Genomic DNA, 20487 nt, shown 5'->3' with positions numbered 1-20487 from the left:
CAATTGGAATGCAAGCAATTTCGAATTGTGGTTTTTTGCCCCATTTAGGTATATATGCAACATATTATGGAGCCAGAGACATAAAAACAAACAACGAAATTTAGATTTTTGCCTTTGTCACGTTTTATTAAAGAGACCGCAGAAAGTTTTATTTTACTAGAAAGCGATAATTTGATGTAGCTGTTTCTTTATTGGCATTTAAAACAAATACGTTCCTGAATAAATTGTTGTCAAGTCTATTTTTTTTTCGAAAATAACATGTTCAACCTCATGAAGCGCCGAACTGTTCAATTTCGGTTTGGTCATTGCTTAATTTTTTTTAAGGTAGAACATGTAAAACATACCGTCAACCGAAAAGGGTTGAAATATGCTAAATAGCCTAAAATGCTTTATTGGGTAGCGTAATTATTTATGAGCAATATTTCTTTATTATATTAAGTCCATTAAATATACTTGACAACAAATACTTGTAGATTCTCCTTTCTTAATTCCACAAATGCATGAATGACTGCACGCTCTCTTGCACCAAAACTCTAACATCCTTTTGTTTTTATTATTTTCTATGTCCTAATCATAACTACCTACCAACAATTTGAGTTAAGTATATCAACAATCGTTTTGATTTTCCTGTAATTTCTTCACGTATTATTCTCTCTTATTCACTTCTTTAAAAGCAACTTGCCTATTTGTTTAACTTTTAATTGAAATACAAAATATATTATCAATGCTAAAAATTCTGCGGTTCTAATAGATAATCACACATTTTCAGATGGTACACGCTTGCTGGTGGTACTACTTCTCAAAATTCACAGAATTTTTCGATACGGTGAGTGCATATTTTTACTATACTCCTCAATTTCTTATTTAGACAATGTAGTCTGTAAGAAGTATATAAATCTTTTGACCGCTGCTCGGATCGTCCCAATCAACAAACAAGACGTGTAGGAAAGTTTAGTTCAATTTCAGTTTCATGATAATTCATCAAATCTTTCAGATCATGATCTGACGCCACACTTTCAGTTCATACTGAAAAAAAAACTATCTGAATTACCTACACAAAGTCATTCAGTGTAATAGGTAATGTAGATAGTTCGTTGTTTTTCTCGACGTAATTAAGATATCAAAGACAACAACAATAATGATTTCTCTGCAAACGATCAATAACTTCAACAACATAATCAGTATATAATTAATCATACTGGATTGTCCTTAAATAGTAGGTACTTTTCACGTAGTACAGTCAAGGCATTCAATATAGATGCGAACAAAGTTCCAAGAATATGTATACAGAGTCGTGTATACATATGCGGTTTTCACCAACGAATAGAGTGATTTTTGAGGAAAGTTTAGGTACTTATATAATTTATAAAATATGACGATATTGGCTAATCAAGTCGGACAAAATTCCGCTGGCTGACAGCTTTAATCGAAAACGCTGCCCAAACCGTTTGAGCTATATCAAAACAATGTATGACAAAATTGTCTCTCTCATAGATCTACAAATCTCTCATAGATAACTCAAGTCCGCGATGGCATTTATGTTTCTTTTAGGTACGGATAATTTACTATAAACATTTTTTATGATAACGGGGCGTATTAGCCGGGGCGGGCCGATAGTTGCTTATAAGTTAAGGTTGTGGATACAATTTTTTGAGACCTTTTCCGTATCTATATTCAATATGTACATTAACTGTACATCTTCAGCGTGATGTAGTATGTAGTTACCTGCAATTAAATATATTTTATACATAAACTATTTAACAATTTTATAGCGTGACACTAAAATTAGTGCAATTAATCCTATTGCGAAAATGACTTGTCATTTCCGTTATTAAAAAAAAACCTAGACGTATTACCTTGTTACGTAAACAATGCTAGGATAGCTCAATTACAAGACCGTGGATTCTAAGGAAGGACACTAAGTTACCAGTTACCTACTTATTCTGAACAGATTCTTTACTACACACCATATCTCATGTTAAATTTTTAGTTATCGAAAGAAAATAATACAGAGTATACAATAGCCACACAATCCTTGATCAAGCGCGTTATGTGTTATTAAAGGCAGGGATGTAACGGAAGTGCTTTTAACGGAAGCGGAAGCAGTAGTTTAGAATTTAGTTTAACGGAAGCGGAAGCAGAAGTTTAGAATTTAGTTTAACGGAAGCAGAAGCGGAACCGGAACCAGAAGCGGAGCTTATAAGATGTTAAAAACGAAAAGAAAAATACCACATAGGTATTACATAAACCAAAAATAACTAAATTACCTAGAACTTTTAGGTGTTTATGAACTAAGAATTTAAGAGTTGGCTTGGAATATTACTTATACAATCCAAAAATTAAAATCACCTTAGTTGTTTACTCACTAAAAATCACATAAGAATAATCAACCTTTTTTATGCCGTAAAAGGTTTTAGAAACGGAAAGATTAGTTACCCGTTAGGTATAATACAATCCAAAACTAACCAGTTAAAAATATATGTAATTGCACACAATTAAATTTTTAAATTAAATGAAGTGATTCTAAAAGAAGTAGGTAGGTAAATTGTATTTAATAAACAAAAGCTTGGCAGCTTTATCTTCCTGCAGTCTGCATCTAAGGGGATCGTAGATATAAGCCCTGCACCACTGAATAGTTGTTCACTTGCTACAGAACTAGGTGGACAGGACAAAACATTGGCGCGAAAATCGAATGAAGCGATTGATATTTGGTATCGCAACACGTGGCAGCGGAGAGATGAGCGAATGATAGGTATAACTATAAACCTGTTGGTCTTTGATGTACGCCGCTCATGTCCCACCGTCGCGCTAGGTTTCGACATCCGCTATAACTTCCGTTTGAAAAATAACAGAACCGGAACCGAAGCGGATGTGTAAAACAAAACGGAAGTTCCGCAGAAACGGAAGCAGAAGCAGAGCTCCGTTACATCCCTGATTAAAGGTGAATCCAAACAAGTATGGAGACGGATAATATTCGTCATGCAATCTCTCGCTATCCAAAGGGAATTAAACGACGATCACGAATGTTCGCTGTATAGCCTATATGTGTGGATGCAGCATTAAAACAAAACCGAAGTGGTCCCATAGGCACTAGTCCCACTGCGAGCTATAAAAACGGCTATAAAAACGAACAAAAGATTAACTCCCGTGTAAATAAAAGAGACACTGCGATGTTTATAGTTGAGCCAGCGATGAGCTATCATAATTATATCAGCGAATAGCCGTGTCTCTATGTGCACGGGAGTGCTTATATTTTGTTCGTTTTTATAGCCGATAGCTCATAGCTTACTAGCTCGCGGTGGGACCAGTGCCATAGGAGCAACAAAGATTTGTACGGGCCTTTAAAAAAGAGAAAAACAAACGACTGAGGCCTACATACTTAAAATATTGTTTATCGTTCCAGATCTTCTTCGTATTAGCTAAGAAGTACGACCACGTATCCACCCTGCACGTGATCCACCACGGCGTGATGCCGATGTCCGTGTGGTTCGGCGTGAAGTTCACGCCCGGCGGCCACTCCACGTTTTTCGGGCTTCTTAACACATTCGTGCACATTGTCATGTACACGTACTATATGCTGTCGGCCATGGGACCCTCTGTGAGGAAGTACCTTTGGTGGAAGAAGTACCTCACTGGTCTGCAAATGGTAAGTGTTATATAAAGTTATACAAATGTAATAATCGGCGTAATATCACGCCCGGTGTTCACTCCTCATTTTTCGGGCTTCTTAATACTTTCGTGCACATCATTGTGTACAATTGTACACATACTAGATACGTTATCGGCTACGGGACCCTCTGTAACTGATTTTAGAGTAATATATAACTATTAGTACTAAATACTAACCTTAGCATAAAAGTTTGCTTTAATTCTAGCAACTTCCTTTCAAAAATCGACGGACATTCGCATCGCAATCTACTAATTATTTTTTAGCACAGTCATGGTACATTTCACACATATATTATAATGCTGATATAGCATAGCAATGTGAAGGCCAACCAAACCTGATGTACGGATACTTTCCAAACCATTTTAGTAAGGTTTACTTATTTACTGACAGTTTCTTTACCATTTTCGATTGCGTAGTTTCATCTGTTTGTTAGCGACTTTTTTCGTTCGATTATAAAATGTAATATTATCAACCATCTTTCATACACAAATTACACAATTGATTTCAAATTCAACTGCATTTGACTTGTATGATGCGCAGAAACAATTCTGTAGTAATTTATTTCTGAAGATGTCGCTCGACTGTTTTGCTCGGTAATAAGGACTGTATATCCGTGTAGTTTTCGTTTATCTAAACCCACAAGAAAAGCCTTGTGCTTCCAATATTTTATTATTGTAAAGGCACACCAAACCTGCAGTAGGCTGTCTTTAGTATTTTTAGTAACCATTGTGGCCTCGCCCCAGTTCATTCTAACCGATCGTAATTCACTATTGACAGACCATCTCCAAGAATTCAGGACGTCCAAAGCCACGGCCTCCGTCGGTTCTACATATTTATTGTTAACTAACTAAAATTGTACGTTCCAGGTCCAGTTCATCGGCATCATGGTGCACGCGTTCCAGCTCCTGTTCATCGAGTGCGACTACCCGCGCGCGTTCGTGTGGTGGATCGGCATGCACGCCGTCATGTTCTTCTTCCTCTTCAAGGACTTCTACAACCAGTCCTACAGCAATCGCAAGCCTAAGCAGAAGGTGAGCTTTCAAAAAGGCTCCAGGCCCGTAGCCGAATGGCATTTCTGCAATGCCGCAAATATCGAGGGTTTACTGGTGAAACCCGATAAATCGAGATAACAACATTGTGGAAATTACACATAGTTCGAATTTCAAAAACCAGTTTGCTCAACTTATCGGGTTTCACCAGTAAACCCTCGATATGAGTCTGGCTCTGTTGCGCCAATATGCAAGAGCGATAGAGATAGATAGCTACGAAAGAGATATTATCGTGAGCGTTTGTGCATTCGGCTACGCACCCAGCTCTAGTTCATCGTTCCAGCTTCTGGGGGGTGACCATGACGTTCTAAAGCCGTTCAGTTTAGGTTGAGAGAGAGGGACGGAGCTATGTAATTGGTATAGCTGTGTCCCTTTCTCTCAACCTAAACTGAACGTCTTTAGTACGTCATGGTAACCCCCCTGTTCACCGAGGGGATCGTCAATTCGACATGCACGCCGTCATGTTCTTCCTCTTTAAGGACTTCTATAATCAGTCCTACGGCAATCGCAGGCCTAAGCTAACGTTACAATCGTTTATGATCGTAGAAGAGCTAGTCCTATCGCTCTTCTGGGGGGTTACCATGACGTGCTAAAGCTGTTCAGATTAGGGCCGAGAGAGGGACGATAGTAACTGCTATAGCTGTGTCCCTTTCTCAACTAAACCAACGTCTTATTACGTCAATAAATAAATGTAATGGCGCGACGAAGCTGGACTGCGTTTCGATCGCCACGTAACGTCAACGATAGTCATTTCGGCTAGGCCGGCTGGTTGTCGAACAAAGCCAAAGCATTATTGCAATGTTTGTGTAAACTTTTTTTGTAATTGTTTGCCATACGATACAATCCAATGTGGATTTATAGAGTACATTGTACAAGTAAAATATTCCAAACGAGAGTATATTTAAATTACGTCAATTTGACAGAGCGATTAAAAATTCGAGTTTGCAAATATTCTAGAGCCCCAAGTTACACACAATGTTTTTTATGAAAACAAATTTTATTATCTCTGATTTTTACGAAGCTAATACTGTTCGCACCGCTCAGCGAATATGGCCTTATCCGTGTTATTGAACCATGTTCTGTCCGCACAGGTGGCGGCGAGCGCGAACGGCGCGGCGGGCGTGACGGAGCTGGAGCGCGAGCGCGAGCGGGAGCGGGAGCGGGAGCGGGCGCCGTACTCCAACGGGCTGAAGAGCGGGCTGCTCAACGGCACGCTGCGCGCGCGCACCGTGCTGCCCGCCGGCAACTGACCGGCGCGAGTGCACGAGCCGGGCCCCGGCTCCTAGTGTTAAATGTGATTTTTATCTAGTGTACATACTTAAGCGGTGTAAACGGTGTATATTTTATTCGTAAGATAACGTAAAGCTAGGTTTGTGATCGCGATTTTCCGCCGGCCGCCTCGGGTCCGCGTTTACCAGATGCTCGGTGCTTGCGTGAGATCCGTGACGTTTCATACGAATCGAGTACCTTGCCTATGTTAATTTTAATAGCACTGGCGACAGCAAAAAATATTATATTATAAAAACCTAGTTAAAATTTATTTAGATGATATGGTATTATGATAGATAAATTGATTTTATAAGAATTGATGTAGTTGCTATTGTTCAAATTTTATTATAATTGAGATCCCACATTGCACGTATTTTTACATTTTATAATTTCGAGTACAAAAAATAGTACTGTGTACGTCAAATGTTCAATGCGAATATGAGTTAATCGAAGCGAAGAAATGGTTGTGTTGGTTATTTATTGTTTTGTTTAATTTATGTTTTATTTAAGTTTACCAAAATTATTTGTACATAGATCAAATTCGTAACGGGTTTTATAGTTGTAGCTATCGATGATCTTCCTTTGATATCTTATTAGTCTTCCGTTGTGTTTTGTACTTACACTGAAATACCAGGTGCTCTTTGTTTGTCTGACCGTGTAATCAGCTGGAAACGAACTCGCCATCAGGGATGTAACGGAGCTCTGCTCCTGCTTCCGTTTCTGCGGAACTTCCGTTTTGTTTTACACATCCGCTTCGGTTCCGGTTCTGTTATTTTTCAAACGGAAGTTATAGCGGATGTCGAAACCTAGCGCGACGGTGGGACATGAGCGGCGTACATCAAAGACCAACAGGTTTATACCTGTCATTCGCTCATCTCTCCGCTGCCACGTGTTGCGATACTAAATATCAATCGCTTCATTCGATTTTCGCGCCAATGTTTTGTCCTGTCCACCTAGTTCTGTAGCAAGTGAACAACTATTCAGTGGTGCAGGGCTTATATCTACGATCCCCTTAGATGCAGACTGCAGGAAGATAAAGCTGCCAAGCTTTTGTTTATTAAATACAATTTACCTACCTACTTCTTTTAGAATCACTTCATTTAATTTAAAAATTTAATTGTGTGCAATTACATATATATTTTTAATTGGTTAGTTTTGGATTGTATTATACCTAACGGGTAACTTTTCTTTCCGTTTCTAAAACCTTTTACGGCATAAAAAAAGGTTGATTATTCTTATGTGATTTTTAGTGAGTAAACAACTAAGGTGATTTTAATTTTTGGATTGTATAATTAATATTCCAAGCCAACTCTTAAATTCTTAGTTCATAAACACCTAAAAGTTCTAGGTAATTTAGTTATTTTTGGTTTATGTAATACCTATGTGGTATTTTTCTTTTCGTTTTTAACATCTATAAGCTCCGCTTCTGGTTCCGGTTCCGCTTCTGCTTCCGTTAAACTAAATTCTAAACTTCTGCTTCCGCTTCCGTTAAACTAAATTCTAAACTACTGCTTCCGCTTCCGTTAAAAGCACTTCCGTTACATCCCTGCTCGCCATGTTAGTCAAATTGAATCAGTTATAAAATCATGTATGGAATCAGTTTTACCTGTTGTTCTTTTTTATACAAAGAATTCGCAAATAAATTGTAAGTAAAACTAATAAATTGTTTCCATTTATTACCTCCACACATTTCACATTAGACTATAATAGTCTATATATAATAGATAAACTAATTATCTCTTCGTCTGTGTTCGATATTGATAAGGATCTTAACATATGGCGTTGGACTTTAATAATAAAATTTATGTCAAAATTAATTATTCTATGTCAATTTTTTGACAGAAATAGACGACGGGTTAATCCTTTTCCAGGCATAGTACGAATCGACCACCGTGCTTATCATTCGCTCCAGTTTAAGGCTCAAATAAGTCCTATTTGGTCCTTCGAAGAAATGTGACATTCTTCTCACGATATCTTGGAATATATTTGGATTAAGTATTTCAGAAAATATTGTTAAGTTGTGCGTGAAAGGTCTACATAACTGCTAAACTAGGAGTCTAACAAATCGTCACTACTTTAAAAAAATCTCGTATCTCACACTGCTCCTCAAAGACAAAACGTAGTAAGTATATATGCATTCCATACATACTTAATACATTTTTCTCTTCATTTGCAGAAGAAGATACAAGTTTTTTTAAAAGTAGTGCCGAAATGTGACTGGCCCTATGGATACTGTCAAAAAGTTTTAGTAGCGCTAGCATGAGATTCTAGTTTCATTCGAATTTAGCTGAAATAAATGGCGTGATAAGTGGAGATAGTTGAAGGGATGGAGAGTAACATAGGCTACTTTTTGTCTCTTTTTAACCCCCCCCCCCCCCACTTCCCTTCCCTATAGTCTAAACATAAAGGCTTGTTAATAAAAGGCAAACTAAAGTTAACATTTTATTTTAATAAAAAAGTATGCTTATTGATAATATTCAAAATATCAAAACAATCACAATCCTTGGCAATGTGTAATATTTCGTTACTAGGTAAATTTGTAATTTACTAACAAATTAGTATGGTATATTTACATATACTGGCTGCAGGTATACTGAATACATATGACTATTAGGTAGTGATGTGCAAGTTGCGGAAACTTTCCAAAAAAATCTTAAATTTCTTGAAAATTTCACGAAAAATATAGGGAATTTAAATTTATGAAATAGAAAGTTTCCATCCATATACCTAATTGTAGTTTCCCTATGTGAAAATTTCAGAACTTTGGAAACTTTCCGTCGGCACATCAGTACTAGCATAACAATGAATCTGCATAATTGAAATTTGCATACTATTATTTCGTATAACTTTAATTATCCTAAAATGAATTGCCATACTTACTAACTGTATGAGGATCCTTATTGGGAGAAACTATTCATTTTATTATTTTCAATTCATAATGTAATTTTTGGCGATCATGATGAGAAGATAAACATAACTTTGGCATGTAACAAATTTATAGTGTAATTTTTATCATGAAATAAAGAAATCTAAATCTAAAATCTATGGAGAAAGCGATTGGATCAATCAGAGGCTGATTTTCCAATTTCGAGCGCTCGATTTTGAGTGTTTAATTTTATACTGTCTCACTTATTGAGCATGAAAAAAATAGGGGTAAGTAAGGTACAGCGGGGCAAATCTCGAGTGGGGGGCAAATGTAACTGGTCAATTTCTTCCATGTTTTACAATGTTTGCATTATTAAAAAAAACTGTTTATTTTTAAGAAACATACATGCATTTATGAACTTATCTGCTAATCTTAAATTAAAAGGATTATTTGAGTTAAGGAGTCTTTATTTTATTTATACATTACTTATTAAGTTTTTTCGTTTTTTATGAGTGTTTTTCAGAAAATAGAGTGTCTACCAGTTATGTAGTAAGCGTGTTCAGTGGGTACATGTAATAATGGAATAATGGAAATAGTGTAATAATGGAAAAAATGGATTAGTTACAATTGCCTTTTAGTCTAGATTTGCCCCGCTGTACCTTACTAAAGAAATTGAAAATGGATAGTATTTAAATAATATTATTTCATGGTTCAGATTTTCGCAGATCGCACGTGCCGATACTGATACCCGAGCAAGCGGAAGATTCCAATATTCAAAAATTGGAATCTTGGGCGTTGCGAGGGTTTCAAGGCACATTAACCTTCATACGGCACGTTAAACATTGCCACCGAGTTTGAAAACCAAATTTGTCACCACCCCAACACGAACAAAATACTGACTATAAAACATCAAATTAAATCAAATCCATCTATTTCTTCAATATTTATGATTCAAAATCATCATTTATGGGTAAAATTCTATTAAGTAGCTAGCTTAAGACATCAAGTTTAAATCTGTATGAAATTACTTTGAACTCTTGTGGATAAAATGCAATTTTGCTATCTATTTTCGAACAGAAAAGTAAGCCGTTACCCGTTAGTGTGGTGAAAATATAATTTTCTTGTATGCCATTTAAACATTCTACGAAACAAAGTTATGCTTATTATACTTATACCAATTCATCGTTATAACAATTTACATTATGCGCATTAGCATTATACGAAATCTGTTATGCGAAATAATGATATGCGTATTAAACATTATGCGTAATAAACGGTATGCCAATTCATATTAGGAGTATTCAGTTATGCGAATTAATATAGACCCGTGATTTTTAGGGTTCCGTAGTCAACTAGGAACCCTTATAGTTTCGCCATGTCTGTCTGTCCGTCCGTCCGTCCGTCCGCGGATAATCTCAGTAACCGTTAGCACTAGAAAGCTGAAATTTGGTACCAATATGTATATCAATCACGCCAACAAAGTGCAAAAATAACCAATTAGATATACATTTGATCGATAAAGTACATGGAAGACTTATAGACATACTTACTATGCTTAAGAAATAATGTGATAAAACTTGTCTTATTTTTGTATGTAGATAAAGAACCCCAGTTTCCGCTTTCAAATTTCAATGAGGACATTTTTCACTTGGGCTTTGATTGCGATATGTATTAAAGGAAACATTTTTGGTATCTTCAATTTGTAGAAGTAGTCTATAAAGAGATTGGCCCACTACAATGTTACACGTTACACCAATACAAAGACGGGGCATCTTTTACGACAAAGCTAAATTCCATTCATTGGCTATGTAAGATTCCCTTTCAATGCCAAGCCTTCTTAGCGCTACCTTAAAAAGTACCTATTTTAAGTGCAACCTTAAAATTGTGATCTTTCTTGGAATGCAGGAAGGAGAACTAACCATTACACTTATCGTGTGCGACGCGTCATCGTAAACCTAGTCGGCTTGCATTAAAGTTGACATTCGGTTGTAGGCGCGTGCTTCACACGTCGTAGCAGTGAAAGGGTTAAACTGACTTTGCACAGCGGAAGCCCAAGTTCCCTGCCGAGCTGTCGTCAGTGTTGTGAGAACGCGCAGAACATCTGTAGCGGTAGCAGTACGAGCGATGGCATAAGTATGACCCACCTTTCTTCACTTTTTCTTTTGGCTGTAAAGGAGAAGTGTCAGATGTTTAAAAAAAAACAGCACAAACATTTAGAATTATAGGTATCAACTCATCTGTCTTTTCGGCGCTCATTAATAGGGCACTTGACTGTATTTAAAATATTTTATACCATGCACCAAATAAAGCATCAGATAAATATAAGAAAACATGAATAGAAGTTATTTTTAAATCCAATTTCTATTTAATAACTAAGTCAGGTAGAAATATATAAAGTAACTGACTTGAACGTGACATCACTGAATTCGATTTCATATTAATTCTATATTAGCAAGACATTAAAATTCGTTTTGACAGTTCTTAAAAAGAAGCTGATTCGACTAGGAGACAAGTAGCCGATTTCCACAGGCTTGCCTAAAATTGATTACTAGTAAAGTACCTACCTAATATAAAGGTAGGTTTCTTTTTGCTCAGTGTTGCCTAGCAGAAATTTTCACCAGCCGCCACTGATACATACATATACATACCATGCAGCATAATGTTTGTTCCAAGAGCTACTAGTTTTATACTGTGGTACAAGTTATCCCACAAAAAAGACAGCTAAAATGTGTAATACATAATATAATTAATTTAATTTTATACCTTATCTTTAGACCAGGAGTCTTCAGTCCACTCCCAAACATTTCCAGCCATATTGTGAAGACCTAAGTCATTTTGCTCAAACATGTTCACAGGATTGTGCCAATGTAACCATCCTTTGCTGAGTTGTGATTAGGAAAAGTTCCCTGCCATATGTTAGCCCTGAAAACATTCAAAAAGTAATCTACCATAAAGTACTTATAAGGGAACAAAAGCTATGGTTTAGATTTGATCTATGAAACAATTACTAGAATATATAAGTCATCATCATCAAAAATTTAATCTGGTATCTTCAAGTAAATAATGTATTTTCATTACAGGAAGGTATTCTTAAAAAAATATGACTGGCCAAGTAATCATACAACAAATTACCAATGGAATTGAAACCTTTGATGTACAAAATAAAGTATTTTTTTTATTCAATTCAAAATATTTGGACATGTTAAATTAAAAACTAAAACATATACAAAAGGTTTGACTTAAAACTACAAAAATACAATGTATTTGTAAGTTTACTATGAAATGGTCCCTTCTTAGCATTTTGGTTTGGGTGAAAATATAACAAAACTAAACAAGTGCAATATCCAACTTAAATCTTATACTATTAAACGAGCAATTCTTGTATATTTATTTATTTATTTATTTATTTATTTATATATTTATTTATATATACCGACGATCTCGGAAACCGCTCTAACGATTTCGCTGAAATTTGTTTTGTGGGGGTTTTCGGGGGTGAAAAATCGATCTAGCGTAGCCTTAGATCCCGGAAAACGCGAATTTTCGAGTTTTCATGAGTTTTTCTTTCGCATTTGTAAACGTAAAATATGGTCCTTAATTTCGCCGCGCGCGCATCGATTCCGCTTAGCTCAGTCGCACGAGGTCGGTCTAATGTACGCAGATAGATCGTAGGTGTCAGGGTTTCGAATCCCGGCCAGAAATTAAGTTTTTGTTTTTTGTCTTTTTTTTTGTTTTTGTATTTATAAGAGTTTTTTTTATCTAAAGACGTGATATATTAAAATAGAACCGAGCGAAGCTCGGTCGCCCAGATATTATACTTACATATGTGTCCTATCAGGAAACAGCTTGTCTCCCCAAGGGTACTTGGTCCCACGCTTCCCACCGCGGCAAGCAGCCTCCCACTCCGCTTCAGTGGGCAGGCGAGCCCTTCTCCACTTGCAGTATGCTCGAGCATCTGCCCAGGACACATGGCTCACTGGATGATCCATTGAATCTGGAATTGGATGGAACAATGTTGTGACAAACAAAAATGAATGAAAACAGGTCTAAATACTGGTGAACTATTTAGCACAATTTTTTTTTTCCAGAGTTACAGAATAATATCAGATGTCATCTGATTCTAAATATGTATTTATTACTATTTATACATTTAAAAAAAAAATACCTTCAATATTTGAATCAGGACCATAAGGATGCTTCCAATTGGCCCCATCAACTTTATACCACCACTGAGCTTGAGCTACTCTGAATTCTTTCAATTTTTCTCTGAATGTTGCATTCAAAAACAATGTAAAAACAAAACTGTCTCCAAAACTTTCTGCTTCAGTCTTATAATTTGTAGATGAAACAAATTTCATAAAGTCCTTGTTTGAAACTTCATATTTGTCCATTAGGAATGTTTCTATCTTAACTATTCTTTGAGGGCCCTCATAATCAGCTGGGATCATGACGTCATCAGTTCCTACTTGGTATTCGCCCGCAGGTATAACCACCATTTCACTCGACTCATCTTCTACACTCGAGTCATTTTCAGATGGGCATTGATCAACTTCCGATTGGTGATTATCTAGGTATTTACTTTGAATGCCTCCTTGCGCCCGGTCTACATTACAGCCACATTTAGAGTTTTCATTGTAAACATACGAAATATTCAGCATACAAATAAGCAAGACCCTAAACATATTGTTGGAATTGAAACTCAATGTAAACAAAACTCTAATCATCATTTAACAGCCAGATAAACAAAAAGGCCTGATGACTATTTCCATAAAGAAATTTGATCATTACAATTTATTATCTAAAAATCATTACTTATTAAAAATCACAAGTAGCATTCAAATAAATAAGTAAACTTTTTCGCTATTATTTTAACACAAAAAGGTAAATTCGACAAGTGTTACTGTCATGTGTCACTTGTCATTGTCAAACGTCAGAAAGATGTCATTTCGAAATGAGCGTTCATAAAGGGCGCTACAGGGTACGTAGCCAAATGCACAAACGCTTACGATAATATCGTTAACGTAGTAACTATCTCTATCGCTCTTCAAATTAGCGTGACAGGTCCAGACTGCGTTTTGATCGGCGTCTAGCGTCAGCAATAGTCATTTGAAACAAATATTGATTTTGGCAGTGTGACCGGTTAGAACAAAATTTTGGTGAAACGAGTTGATGCCTAAATCCATACGAAAGGGTTCTTCTACATGTGATCGACCTTTAGGTATTTACGGTTATTAAAGGCAAGTCCGCAACATTTAGAAAACCGTATAAGATTTTTAGGAAGGTCTATAGAGCACCTTATGTTCTGCTGGGAATGCTTGTATTTAAGAACCTCGCTACGCTCACGATCCCAAAATAGTGTCCGCGTGCAGGAATAATATATTTCAATATATCCTCGCCATAAATATGTCATGTTGCTCCTTTGTTATACAATATACTTAGGTACTATTTTGAAGAAAAACTTCTCATTAGTGTTTGTAATCATTTATTATTACTTAGCTTAAATAATAATAACAAATTCAACGTTAAATTTCAAAAAAATCAGTAGGTGTACATGTATAAATTTGCCTCAACGGAGCCTAGCCAAATAACAGTCTATAGAAGAATGAAAACACCAGAAAATAAAACGTAAATTTGAGGCCATTCCAAAACAATACAGAATACAGCGGCGGTTGTGGGATCCTGAAAAGATTAAATAATTTTCATCACGCTTGCTCAGTAAGCGTGCAACTGCACACACGCGCAGCGGGAGTTAAGGAAAATTTAGCCTTTTAACTCCTTACGAGAGTTAATAAATTTCTATCCATAACTAACTTTTTTTTTATCTTTAAACAATTTTTTGCAAGTGTTATGAAAACCATCGTGCGTAATCACTATATCGGGAGAAACTGGAACTCGCGAGTCTGATTTACCAGCTTTGCCCGCCACCATTCCATTGATTGGTCGAGTTTTTCAACAGCACCTAGGCAGATATTGTGCTTATTCTCTACTATGTTTATAATAGAAAAACTAGTTCTCACCTTCATTATGAGATGCGTACCTTCGAGGTTAACATTTTGTGTAACTCAGTTGGGAATTTTCGTAATGAAATATATTTTCGAGTTGTCATTGAAATGAAATTATGTACTGAAAATAAGCAATCAAAATTAATCTCAGTCGTACATCTTTGAAAATAAATGAATTGCTGCTATAGTGTAAAAAATTGGTACAAATGACGGGAGATATATCTGAATGTCGCAAATAAGTAGGTTCCCTGATTAACTATAATAATGCTTAAACACAATTACATATTTTATAAATGTGGCAAAGCATGTACGACCGTGATCCTACGATGAGCTAAGATGATACCACGACCGTTTCATTAACTACAATACAATGAAAAATTTCGAGGTAACTAATGCTACCTGAAAACACTACTTTTAAAGTTTCCAGCACCATACCTTCTTAATCTTAACCAGGCGCAGTCACATAGCTGAAGGCTTCCACTCACCTTGCAACAAATTTAAATTCATTGCTGGCTAAGTACATGAAAATAATTCAATTATTCTATCAAAAGTCGCAATGTATCAGTGTATTGCGATTTGTTGCAAGACGAATAGTGACGGTCGGTAACAGATGTACCACCGAAAGCTTACCTAAGAAGTGGTATGATATCCTCCTGCCTCATATGGCCGTAGTACTTTATGATGCCATCAACATGGCCCATTCCTACGACGGCTAGCACCCTTGGAGTTTTAGCAACTGTAAATTGAGGAACGGTAGAAAAGAATCAATCACACCAGTGCAAAAACAAAGCCTAAGGAATATTCCATTTTGTTCTTGAATATTTTTTGGGCTTTTATTTGTAGTAGCTATTTTAGTTTCACATTTATACAAGTATAATTATTTGAAAATTCTTTACAACATGTGGCCTAGCGTTGGTCACGGCCCCCTGGCTTATTCCTAGTTTTGGACTACGCAATTTCAGGGCCTCATTCCTCAAACACCATGCGTCTCTCTACCCCTCGATGTATTGGTATTCCTATATTATTTTGAACAAAACCCTCCCCTAGATTAGTTAATCTAATAGGGTTCAACACGGGTTCAAGAAACAGTAGGTTATTAGGTATTAGTTTAAAATAAGTCAGGAGAGATCAGGGACGTTATATAGGTATAGGTACTCACCATTACGAACACACTCCTGTAACGAGTAGGCTAGACACCGGTCGCGTTCGTCTACGAACACGTGAAATATCTTTTTGAAAGCTGGCACGTCCCGAGTGATCTCCTCAAACTGAGCTGCCACGAAGTCTTTATCTTTGTATTTTTCCAGTGCGTGTTTGCTGTAAATATGTGCCAAAATTACATAAAAACATAAAATCAATTCAAAATACGAATAGTTACTGTCTGGTATGAGACTTGCACTCACGGTCCACGGTTCTGCCCACCGAACCACATCCATAGCAACCGGAATACCGGATAGCTGCCGTAGGAGCGTTATGCTTTTAAAAAAGTTAACATTCTAAATTCTTTGTTTAGTAGGTAAGTAACTAATTAGGTTCAGTTACCTGTACCGGTAATAACATTACACAAAAAGAAGTCCGTAGAAATATCTGACATCTTATTTCTAGAGCCATAGAGCGTATCAGATATTTATGCAGCCTTAGCCTTCTTTGTGTACGACGTTATTGCCGGTGACTGTCCTATGTCATAGACAGTGGCTATATTTTTAGTTAGGTACCATATAACATGGAGAAGACAAAATGAGCTAGCTACATATAAAAATACATACTCTAACGGTTTCGATTCGCTTGATGAAGTTAAATGATATAGCACTTGGCCGAGCTCAAAAACGCTCAACGACTGAAATGCTCTGGCTATCGTTATTTGGATTGGTCTATCACCAAGATATAATTTGCACCCTGGTATTTTCTGCATCTGAAAACGTTATGTTATTATAATATTTTCATCACACTCGCACACTAAATGTGATATTGCACGCAGGCGGAGCGTGAATTATAGAAATATCGTTCTCCCTAGGGAGTTAAAAAATTTCTAGTACTGTATTGAACTCTTTTTTACCTTTTTGCATATTTTTTATAATGCATGTGTGATGAAAAACATTGTGTGTAACTCGGGAAGTATGAATACAACTTCCTCCCCTTGTTGCACAATGTACTCGGGAAGTACGAATACAACTTCCTCCCCTTGTTGCATATTATACTACATAGGGCCAGTTGCATCAACCACATTTGACAGACACATCATCGTCACGCAGCAGACGTCTTTAGAACTTCCCATACAATAAAATTTTACGAACGCTTTAACGGTGACGGACGGTTTGATGCAACAGGCCCTTAGTTGAAGATAACTATAAATAAATGACAGATTATTACATCCGGAAGCAGCGTAGGAACTAGGAACCCTCAAACCAGATCATAGCCCTGTAGGAAGTCGCTAGGTAAGATCAGCGCGCGCACATTTGACAGAGTTATTACGGGATATCTGTCTCAAGCAGTTTTGAGGGTTAAGTAACTTACCTACTTAAATATCCTTTTTTTACTCCACCTAGAAAGGTGTTACCTACGCTACCACAGTATAATAGAGTACTATCGTACAGTATGGCCACTCCCGCTCCCCACTGAAAGTGCCGCCCACCCCCTATCGGTTACCTCACAGTTACCGCCTGTCAAAAACGCGAACAGTCGACCTGTCATATTTCACTCATACAAGCATAGTACGCGTTCACTTACACGAGCTTAGACTGTGTGCTAGGAACGCGCCTCTTTCATATATTTGATCGCGTATCCGAGGTGTGACGATACTGGGCAAGCCTCTTCTCTATTGCAGTATCCCGTTTGCGTTGCGCTCCGTGGCTAGTCATTAGTTACTTCATAGAAAATAATACATATAAAGAGGCGTACTTCATGGTAGGCCCTGCGGAATTCACCGCCTGGCGCCACTCCCAGTTCCTTGGCTATGTCGGCGTATGTCTTGAGCAACATTCCATGCAGCATACCGGACACAACGTTTTGACCCTTCATGGCTTGTCTGAAGGAAAATTATTATCGTTACCAGCTTTGACTTCAGAAGCGAAGGTTATTCGTATTTATAACCTGCAAACTAGTCTTTATACTCTTTCTTTATATCTGTTTCTGTAGATAGATCCGGATATAATATAAATAAATTACAATTACTAAATTACACAGCATGTTACGCCAGCCACTGAAAATCTCTTCACAATCTTCACATACGTAACGGTAAAGGCAACTTTTACTATGGGACCAATGCAGGAACCGCGAAAAAATGACTAGGTATCCCATACAAAATGCCAAGATCGCAGATTCAAAAAGTCCAAAATGTATGAAACATTTTGCGGTTTGGGTTTATAGTAAGTTTCTGAATATGACACACCAGTTACACCTATGGTGTGTACCTATGAGGTTTTCAGTAGCTGGTGTACATAACACTGAATAGTCATAACATAAATCTTATAATACCTAGCAGTGGCGGCTGGTGAAAATTTCTGCTAGACAACACCAAAGCAAAAAGAAACCAACCACAACCAACCATAACATTAGGTACTTTACTAGTAATCAATATTAGGCAAGCCGGTGGGAATCGGCTTGTATGGACCAACCGCTGCTGATACCTAGTCAATATGTGCGTTATCTGGGTAAAATTGTCGGTAGCGCTTACGTCCCGCGGCGTCGTATTTGCATACGAACATCGCTCATAACGCCGTAAGCGCCATCGGCAATAAGGTCCCTTTACCCAGATAACGTCACAACATAAATTCTAAAGTTTTAGACTATAGCAGTAGAATTAGATAGGTATAAACTTACTTCATTTTGGCTGCGTCGAATTTTTTGGCTTCCTCTATGAACTTTTTCTCGTCTAGCTCCAACAACGAAACTCTTTGCCGGCACAATTCCACCAAAATTCCGTTTGGATTTAAAACTTTAACTATCTGAGAAAGTAAAAATTGTCTTTTGAATCGTTTTAAATGTTTAAGCCAAAGGAGTGAAATCGAAAATCTAATCGGCATTATTGACTTCGCCGTAGGTAGGCCTAGGTAGGGTGTAGGTTTTCTAGGCTTTCTGAGTGAAATAAGTCGGAAGCCCATTAAAAAGTACCTATGCAGTTATGTTCTGTATTGGGAAGTCATGATTCAATAAGTCGACGTAGAGAAAAAAATATCTTGGTTTTATGCCAGCCATGAATAAGATAAAAAGTTAACAATAATATACCTCGGAAACATCCTCCACGGAATTTTTGCTAAAGTGCACGGTGCCGAGCAACACGACCGTCGCCTTTTCGTCATTTTGCAACAGAGTCGCGGCGGTCGGGAGTTTCAGGGAAGCGTGGCTAAACTTTCTGCTCGCTAGTGAACAAGGGGCCGATACTGTAACACACGCACACATTCTTCTTTCTGGATTTATTTTATGATATAGGCAGCAAACGAGCCGCCTGATGAGAAGCAGTCATTGCCACCCATCGTCATAAGCAACAGGGAGCCACTTATGTGTTGCCGACCTTTGAGAACCCTAAATACCTACCTTCTTCTTTTTATGGGTTTTCACATAATCGTGCAAACCACCTTGGCTCGCCCAGAATATCATAACGTAATTACATGTATAGGTGATATATTTTTACAATAGCAACGTGCTCTAAATCAGAAGTTCAATATTTATTAGGTCCTAGGTTTGAATAGAGAATGCTTGAGAAACCAAATGTTCGGCTGGAAATTATTCAAATGATATTTACTTACAATGACTTTTTCGCTGAAGGATATTGCTCAGCGAAAGATTTTCAGTCAAATGCCACCACAGTTTGCCGGTGTGTGTCCATATTTGATACCGCATCTCATAATTTTATTGGTTCAAGAATTAGTTACACAATAATTTTGGCATCGTCTAAAAGTATAAGGAGAGTTATTTAGAGCCTAAATATAAATTTTAGTTTCGTCCATACTTGTTAATTTTACGCAACTAACGTCATTTGAATGTTACTGAAATGTCACATTGATATTCGTATTTAAAACTTTAGTCTTCATTTCATGCCAGTAATAAAGTGCTGAAAAGAGGCCACATTATCTATGTAAAAGGCCGTAAAATGTTATTGGGCTCCCTTTATCCACGACTCATCTTTTTCGACACTTCTAGAATTTTTAAAATCGAAAATAATATTTTATCACGAAGTGGCTACCTTCCGTACCCAGAATGAAATCAGCTCAGTATTTACTAACGTAGCATCTAATGAAAAGTGAATGGGGTCAGAATTTGATTTGGCTATTTGGTAAAAAAATTAAAAATGTTCAGTTAAATTCAAGTCTCTTTAATTTCTTTTTACATTAATATAATAACAATAGTAAAGCGGCTATGTTTACTCACTCTATCAACAACTAAATTTGCTGCAAAAGCTATGCAGTGCTTTTTAAAGATCAGTTCTTAATCGTATAAGTGCAGTTTTAAGAAATACATCCCGGTTCGTTCCTGTGTTCAAAACACATGCGAAAATTGAATATGTTCAAACATATGAAAAGTCCCGTCTTGGTTGTAAATGTAGATACAGAGCAGAAGTAATTAAAACATAAACTCGCTGTCCAAGGCTCTAAATCACGCGGCCCCGGTAGCCCAAAGAAGCGCTGGCTGGAC

General features: G+C 37.0%; 3 protein-coding genes across 21 annotated transcripts in view; 1 reads left to right on the top strand and 2 right to left on the bottom strand.

Annotated features, from left to right (window-relative positions):
* The window catches only part of LOC125225959 (elongation of very long chain fatty acids protein AAEL008004-like), a 68750-nt gene extending 61103 nt beyond the window's left edge, over positions 1–7647 (top strand). For all 4 annotated transcript variants that reach the window (XM_048129773.1, XM_048129770.1, XM_048129771.1 and 1 more), the window contains 4 exons: positions 770–826; positions 3404–3646; positions 4537–4701; positions 5811–7647. In XM_048129773.1, coding sequence (XP_047985730.1) covers positions 770–826; positions 3404–3646; positions 4537–4701; positions 5811–5969 — 624 coding nt within the window. In that variant the 3' untranslated portion in view covers positions 5970–7647. The remainder of the gene's footprint in view (positions 1–769; positions 827–3403; positions 3647–4536; positions 4702–5810) is intronic.
* A 2720-nt stretch (positions 7648–10367) lies between these two features.
* Positions 10368–13749, bottom strand: LOC125226332 (formylglycine-generating enzyme). The gene is given in 5 exon segments (XM_048130289.1): positions 10368–11020; positions 11618–11715; positions 11718–11776; positions 12677–12848; positions 13020–13749. Coding segments are annotated over 5 exon segments (1032 nt in total). The 5' UTR covers positions 13582–13749; the 3' UTR covers positions 10368–10879.
* A 570-nt stretch (positions 13750–14319) lies between these two features.
* LOC125226601 (traB domain-containing protein-like) lies at positions 14320–19801 on the bottom strand. Of its 16 annotated transcripts, none has more exons than XM_048130622.1 (10): positions 19602–19801; positions 19081–19235; positions 18676–18800; positions 17755–17881; positions 16623–16768; positions 16016–16173; positions 15487–15592; positions 15292–15369; positions 14872–14977; positions 14320–14533 (listed from the first exon to the last, which is right to left on the bottom strand). In XM_048130622.1, exons 1-8 carry the CDS (start codon positions 19693–19695, stop codon positions 15360–15362), a joined length of 921 nt encoding a protein of 306 aa, XP_047986579.1. In that variant the 5' UTR covers positions 19696–19801; the 3' UTR covers positions 14320–14533; positions 14872–14977; positions 15292–15359. The 16 variants fall into 16 exon arrangements, with proteins under 16 accessions (XP_047986579.1, XP_047986573.1, XP_047986574.1 ...); XM_048130616.1 differs by having other exon boundaries at positions 15292–15365; XM_048130617.1 differs by having other exon boundaries at positions 14892–14977; positions 15292–15365.
* Positions 19802–20487: the final 686 nt, after the last annotated feature.

This window comes from Leguminivora glycinivorella, chromosome 5 (genome assembly GCF_023078275.1).
Source record: "Leguminivora glycinivorella isolate SPB_JAAS2020 chromosome 5, LegGlyc_1.1, whole genome shotgun sequence".
In the NCBI taxonomy this organism is placed as follows: domain Eukaryota; kingdom Metazoa; phylum Arthropoda; class Insecta; order Lepidoptera; family Tortricidae; genus Leguminivora; species Leguminivora glycinivorella.
This window is presented reverse-complemented; position numbering and strand designations above follow the sequence as displayed.

Excerpts from the sequence above, each read along its gene's own strand:
- LOC125226601 (XM_048130614.1), bottom strand. The coding sequence starts at position 19,695 with ATGCGGTATCAAATATGGACACACACCGGCAAACTGTGGTGGCATTTG. Across the intron at positions 17,882-18,675 it reads TTCGACGCAGCCAAAATGAA|ACAAGCCATGAAGGGTCAAA; the intron begins GTAAGTTTATAC and ends ATTTTCCTTCAG. Across the intron at positions 16,769-17,754 it reads TCCGCAGGGCCTACCATGAA|ATGCAGAAAATACCAGGGTG; the intron begins GTACGCCTCTTT and ends TAACGTTTTCAG.